This window comes from Gymnoscopelus braueri (assembly GCF_963280865.1).
Source record: "Gymnoscopelus braueri genome assembly, chromosome: 15".
NCBI classification, from domain to species: Eukaryota; Metazoa; Chordata; class Actinopteri; order Myctophiformes; family Myctophidae; genus Gymnoscopelus; species Gymnoscopelus braueri.
In genome coordinates, this window is record NC_137620.1 from 37,735,777 (window position 1) to 37,743,276 (window position 7,500).

At 42.2% G+C, this 7,500-nt stretch overlaps 1 protein-coding gene across 1 annotated transcript in view; it reads left to right on the forward strand.

Moving 5' to 3' along the window:
• rigi (RNA sensor RIG-I) overlaps nt 1-7,500 on the forward strand; it is a 23,660-nt gene that overhangs the window by 16,121 nt on the left and 39 nt on the right. Inside the window, exons 19-22 of the mRNA XM_080451588.1 lie at nt 1,461-1,604; nt 2,239-2,400; nt 2,796-2,943; nt 5,905-7,500. The exon at nt 5,905-7,500 is cut by the window's right edge and continues 39 nt beyond it. Coding sequence (XP_080307714.1) covers nt 1,461-1,604; nt 2,239-2,400; nt 2,796-2,943; nt 5,905-5,915 — 465 coding nt within the window. The 3' untranslated portion in view covers nt 5,916-7,500. The remainder of the gene's footprint in view (nt 1-1,460; nt 1,605-2,238; nt 2,401-2,795; nt 2,944-5,904) is intronic.

Below are 7,500 nucleotides of genomic sequence, written 5' to 3' on the forward strand. Positions count from 1 at the left end.
AATGGAGTTTGAAGTTATAATGGGTTTGTATAGGAAGGGGGCGTGTCTGATAAAATGATTATCAAATATCTAAATACTAAATCAAGCAACTTAAAAACGGTCTGGGGGGCTCACAAAAGCCTGAGTAGACGATAAAATGACCAAAAGTTTTTTTAAAGTGAAATATCCCTTTAACTCTTTGACTGCCAGAGTATTTTCATAAAGTACTCCCCCATTGCCAGCAATTTTCGTGTTTTTTTTATTTTTATATTTTGAAAATTTTCATGAAAATAATTGATCAGACTGCTTTTTAAAGACGCCGCACAAATCCGCCACCAGAGAGCAGCACATGATAGCTTGATCAGCTCCTGGTGTCTCTCTCACCCTTCTTGAGCGATTAGACAGGGAAAACCATGAAAACGGATGTGACGTCCTCCCAGATTGTTTTGATCGTCAGAATTACGTTGTGATACACGACGGCGATGACTGATCGTCACCCAGACCATAGATTATAGAAGAGAAACTGTCCGTTTGTCCGTCATACCGTGTGAAAAACCGTTTGTTTACCTATTTTGGACGAAATGACCGGGGGAAAATAATCAAAAACCGGAAACGGAACCCAGGACATGAAACCGGATGCAGATATGGGTGAAGTAAGTGGAACTCGAGAATAACATTGAATTTTAAGCAGCATAGCGCGATCAGAGATTAAACAATGAACGCAAATCCAACGCGTCAAACGCGTCAATGGCGTGGGTGGATTAAGTAGTTATTGACGCGTTTTCGAGTCAATGGCGTTTATAGAGTTAAGTCACTTCTAAAAGTTTTGTTCCAGATACATTGGGCCTCATTCACAAAGCTCTTTGTATTTAGTATAGATTTGCTACTAAGGAAAGACCAACAAGTTCAAGTGATTCAAGTGCAAGTTTCTGAGTGAAAAAGCAAGTATTGGAGTACGTTTTAAAAAATACATAAGTATTCAATATATATATATATGCTTTGAGTGCCAAACACGAGAATCTTCGTGCTTTCGATGTGTTAATACTCAATTATTCAAAAGTACAAATTACATAGTAAATTATCCCTCTTATTACAGTTTGTATGTAGAGCACAGGGCTCTCCACGATGGTCTACTTAATGAATACATTAATAAATTGACACAAAAGTAACAACAAAACAGAGTATTTCATTGCTTACGGTGATGAGAGTATTCCATTAATTTATGTCAGGTGCGGCCGTCTGTCCAGTGCAACATGGTCGCCTCGGAAAACATGTTTGTTTACATGGCCGCCATGTTGGATACAGCACAAAATCAAGCAGTGCAGCCGAGTGCTCTGAGCCTTTGATTAGACGCTGAATTCAGTGATTGACCAATCAGAATCAAGCATTCAACCAAGCTGTGTAATAATAATGAATAATGAATCAGACTATGCTCATGTAAACACCATACTAAAGTATTTCTGCGTGTGTGTGTGTGTCAGATGTGTTTGTTACAGAAGCAGGACAGGCTTCAGAGGCAGCAGAAGCGCTTTCTGCCGATCAGATATGAAGGAGATTTCACTTTGATCTGTGCCAAATGTCGAGGAAACACCGCATGTACCTCTGATGACATCAGAGTGCTGCAGGTAACACGCACACGCACACGCACACACACACACACACACACACACACACACACACACACACACACACACACACACACACACACTGAGTGTACATGGTCCCTATCACGGTCGTGAGGGTGAGTGATCTTGGTAACAAAAGTGAAATATGTTTCTGTTTCAAATAAGGCTGTATTTCTTCAGGCTAGTTCCCTATGTTCTTACTTGTTCTCATGTTTTGTTATTTAGATTAGTTTTTCACAAATGTATAGAAGGTTATTTAGATGTTGTTTTAGACAGATGCTAGGTTCATTGTTTACCTGGTATCCAATAGTCCTATTTGAGGCACATTGTTCTCCCTGCATTCTATTTATGTGACTATTTACATTGTTTATTGACTAGAGTTCATGCTTACTCTGCTTATTCCGATTTCGCACTTCAAAGTCTGCTAAATGCCTAAATTGTAAATTGTATCCACTATTAGACATAAGGTGAATGAAATACGGTCTCTTTGCCTTCTAATAATAATAATGATTCTGGCAATCTCTGAAATGAATGAATTATGTGATTTTGATGACACCCGTATGAAAAGATAGAAACTCTCTCTCTCTCTCTCTCTCTCTCTCACTCTCTCTCTCTTGCTCCCTCTCTCTCTCAGGACTCTCATCACATTGTATTGGATCGTTCGCTGTTTTCCCGCACTGCCACTAAACCACACCCCAAACCAATCAACATCGGCGGTCTGGTGAAAACCAGGAAGTTGTTCTGTGGGAAGTGCAACCTTGATTGGGGCATCGTCGCTACCTTCGACAATATACCGGTAAAACACACACACACACACACACACACACACACACACACACACACACACACACACACACACACACACACACACACACACACACACACACACACACACACACAGAGTGAACATTTTAGAGAAGTATTAGTTCTGGAGGTCTGACACATTATCTGTTTGCATTAATACTGTTAATGTACTATATAACTTGAAACTTTATTTAATATTTCACCATGTCGCACAATGGTGTCGTGAAAATATGTTGAAAAGAACAGATCTACAAGGTCGCATCGCGTTGTAATCGTTTAAATTGATTAGTTTGATTAACTGTTGCAAACCTATTCAAGCATGTGTGTGTGTGTGTGTGTGTGTGTGTGTGTGTGTGTGTGTGTGTGTGTGTGTGTGTGTGTGTGTAGGACCTGCCGGTCATAAAGATAGAGAGCTTTGTGGTGGAGGACAGGAGAACAGAGAACATGAGGCTGTGGAACTTCAGGAAGTGGAGAGACGTCACCTTCACCATGAAGCCCTTCAACATCTCTGATGTTCCACACGACTGGACCCCATGTAAGACCCCTCTCTCTCTCTCTGTGTGTGTGTGTGTGTGTGTGTGTGTGTGTGTGTGTGTGTGTGTGTGTGCACGTGCGTGTGTGCGACTATCGGTTATTTTCGCGATTCGATTATTCAATCAATAACTTTTTGGATTAATTGAATAATCGAGCAGCACTTAAAGGGATTGTAGGCGAGTTCAGAGATAAAAAAAAGAAAAAAACTATTGTCAAACACCGCACCTCCACTCCCCACCCCCCCTCCTCATCAGCAGTTCGTTTCCCCGACCACCAGGGGGTGACGCAGGGGGGACTTCTAAACGGGCCATGCCGAAAATAGGTTGCTTTATTCGGATACAATAATGTCACTGCCCGCCCCTGCTGGTTCTCTGAATTTTTATTTTTAAATAGGCTCTTTCATGATAAATTGACCACATATATGAAGTTAAACAACTACATTCTATCCAAACGCTATCTTAAAAGTAAATTCCGTGCCTCAAAAAATAAGTTTGAGAGCGTTTTAAAAACGAAAGTAAGAAGTATAAACTGCCTGCAGAGAAAACAATGGCGGCTCGTTCCATTTTTGTAGGCTGCACTCGGTCCCATTCGGTTTCACCCGAACACTTCACACGGGCACGGACGCGCAAGGACGCGCACATGCGCGTCCATGCATTTACGTCCCGGACAAACATAAATAGTAGGGAAAATACGGATTTCAGAAAGAGGACTGTGTTTCAATGCAGGAAAACACCCCAGCATCATTATATAGTGGCTGATAGAGGGGAAAAAATGCAATATATATATATATATATAAATATTCTTAAAATGTAGGCTTAATGTTGCCTACAATCCCTTTAACCAAGCACCATTTTATACTTAGTCGCTCAACGATGTCATGCAAACAAAGTGATAACAGGTCATCTATGCCCAAAGTAGAGATTTATCATCAAGTAGTTATTTCTGGTGTGACTATTCTCATGGCAGACCCCCGAACAGTGTTTGTGCCACCTGTGGTACAGATTGGAGCAATGGTGCGCTTGTGGCCCCTGTGAGCCCCTGATGTGGCCCCTGGTGCGACTATTCTCATAGCAGGCCCCTGAACAGTGTTTTCGTCAAGTTTGGTACTGATCGGAGCAATGGTGCACCTCGCAAGTCCGGATGTTACGTCTGTGACGTCCACCATGGACCCACCATCAACCCATTAGGCAATTATAATAAACAGTATAGGATTATTGTCATTTTTTTAATAATCCATTGACTTGATTAGTTTGATTAATTCTTGCACCACTGTTCAGCTGTCATAAACGTGTCATAAACAGACATAACTGGCAGCAGCAACATAAGATATTTTCCGTTTAGCAGTAAATAGAATTTAGCAGTGGTTAGAGTGAGATTGGGCCCGGGCATTGTTGGGTAGCGTTACTTTTAAAAGTAACTTGTTAACGTACAGAATTACTGCCATTTAAAAGTATTCCGTTACGTTACAGGATTACCCTCTGAGAAAAGTGACTTGTTAGATTACTTTTGCGTCACCGACGATTAAAACCCCATTGTGAGGAATGACATTATGCAATATCTCCTTTAAAGCTCATTACGATTACGTTTGTTTGGTAAACATAAAATCAAGAGTGCAGCCTATACTACCGAAGTGACCACCAGTGGTGTGGAGCTGTGATGGGCTTCACCAAGGCATACTGACATAGGATAGGATTTAGCCTGGTTCCAGACGAATCTGCATTTGCAAAATTGCATCGCACTTTAGCCCTCGGCAGATTAGGTCTGGCCCCCCTCCATAGAGATTCCATTTCTCTCCCTCCGCAGTCGTGCGGAACCAACCAGGGCCCAGTATCCAAATGTGGGCGGGCTTATCACCTTATTTGGAGCAATGACGTACAAGGAAGCACTGCTCTGATTGGTTCGTGAACAAGGAAGCACTGCTCTGATTGGTTTAGGTCTAACCAATAGAGTCCGTTTGGATCTTTTTGTAACCGCCCCTTGGAAAAAAATCTATCGTTGATAGGGACCAGACTAATATCCACGCAGTGTGTCGTGTGATATTGTCTGGCCACGCGAGGCTAGATAGGATTTGCATTGATGTTCTTACTCCTTTCACCAACAAATCCAAAAATAATTTCCACGACCGTACAAAAGGATAACCTGTCTTCTCTCAATCTCTGCCATGTCGCACAGGTGCGACAAATTAATGTAATACAAAACCAAACCAGTAGTACCGTCAGCCGTGTCACACCGAAAGTGGTGACCTATTGAATAGAATGATTACGCAATCAACACAGACTGCTGTGCAGTTGGCAAGGCATCGGTCACCGTTTTTTGTGTAACATCAGTGCAACTCTCTGTCGACAGGCACCCCGACAGAGACGAGCTCATTCATTCATCAGGGAATAGAGCAAATGCGTCGGATGGATTTTGCTTTTCCTATGTGGCAACAGAAGGAACAGGGAACTATAGGTCTTAAAAGTGACTAAGTGACGCCACTGTTTTAATGAGTACTCTAATTGCAAAACTAACGCGTTAGGTTGCTCCATTACTTGAAAAAGTATTCTGATTACAGTAACGGCTTTAACCCCAATACTGGTCTCGGGTCATACCAAAGTGGGACCCAATGCTTGGCACTCAGCATCAAGGGTTTGAATGGGGGTAAGACCTCATACATACTAGCGTCATGTCCAGGGAGTGTGGGGATGTACTTGTACTGGATGTCATTGTAATTGTCTCGTCGAATCGTAGCGATCGTCTGGGACCAAAATGTTATCACAATGCTTCAGTTTACATCTTACTTATGCCAAAATAGCAGATCTACAAGCTCATAACTTGTGAGATCTGCGTGAGTTTTTTGGTAAACAGAACATAACAGGAAGTGTGGTGATGATGATATTCATGTCTTCATTATAGAATAGGATTCACACTAAATCTCTCTCTCTCTCTCTCTCTCTTTTTCTCTCTCTCTCTCTCTCTGCAGTGGACCAATAGAAAGCCTGCATTCTGTCTCCTCACATCACATCCTGAAGAGTGACATCACATCCTTTAGTGCGACGTCATCATACCTGGCAACCTTGAGAAAATACTATACAACAAAATATATATTGATTACAACTCTAATTATCATTAACGTACCTAATACCACCACTCACAAGCTCACTCGGTTCTTTTTTATTGTAATATAAATATAGGAATCACAATATTATATATGTTATGTTGATACATCTAAATATATATTTATTTAGTCTGAATCACAGTTCACACAGTGAAGTACAGTCAGATTGTGCTTTAACCACTTAGCACGATGGGTAAATCGTGATCTACTAGTAGTAGATCACAAAATCTGTGCAGGTAGACCACGTGCCATGTCCCTCAAAACTAAATAAATACATCACAAAACTCCTCCTTTTGGCATATGCCACTTGAATTGATCTGAATGATTGATTGATTGATTAATTGATAGGAAGAACGGCCTGTCAGCTCCTTTCACGGCTTCTATTGTAGGCAAACCCACAATGCAATGGTTTGTTTTCAAGAGTGTTGCGCGCAAACGTCAGTAAGCAAAGTTACATAAAGTTACATAAAGTTACAATGTGACATAAAGTTTCAAAAGTTACAAAAGTTTTTTAATTTTTTTTAAGTATTGTCAGGAATGGGATAATATAGGGGGCACGGTGGCGCAGTCGGTAGCGCTGTCGCCTCACAGCTAGAAGGTCCTGGGTTCAATTCCCGCCGGGGACGCTGTGGGCGCTGGGGGCGTGTTCTCTCCTCCGCGTCATCAGTGCCCATACCCTAGGTGGGGTTGGCGAAAGGGTCTTTCTGTGTGGAGTTTGCATGTTCTCCCTGTGTCTCCTAGGGTAGTTAATACCCTCATAAAAACATGCAGTAATCCTGGTCACTATACTGCCTCCCCCTGGTCAGCCAGGGCGCCTGATGGAAGGGAAAGGAACTGGTTGGAATAACGTGTTCCTTCCACGCGCTACGTCTAACCAGGGAACCTCCCCCCTGTCGGGTGATAAGAAGCGGCCTGCTTGCTCCTCATGCATTGAAGGAGGCATGAGCTTCAGCTTGTGCTCTCCCTAGGCTGGCAGAGGGAGAGTAGCGCCCAGGATTACATAGGCAATTGGCACTGGGTGAAAGAATATGGGTTACAAAAATCGTGGGATAAAAATTATAAAAAATTAAAAAAAGGAATGGTATCATATTTTTTGGGTTGGCAGATCTTGTTTAGCTGGTCATTTTAAAAGTAGAAAACATGAAAATGCACTAACACACAGAAAAGCCCTTACACACACACGCACACACACACACGCACGCACACACACAGACACACACACACACACACACACACACACACACACACACACACACACACACAGGCTATATCACTGGTAAAGAAATTTGGTTCACAATTCTGCTAAGTTGAAGTTGTGCATTGTAGAGAAAATAAAAGAAACATGACCACTTTGATGTTGTAATGATTTCATGTTTCTGTGACCACCGCGCTCTGACCACTAATACACCAGTGGTGCCTGGGCCCACTGGCAGTGGTGGGCCGTTCAAGTGGGCCCCCAAA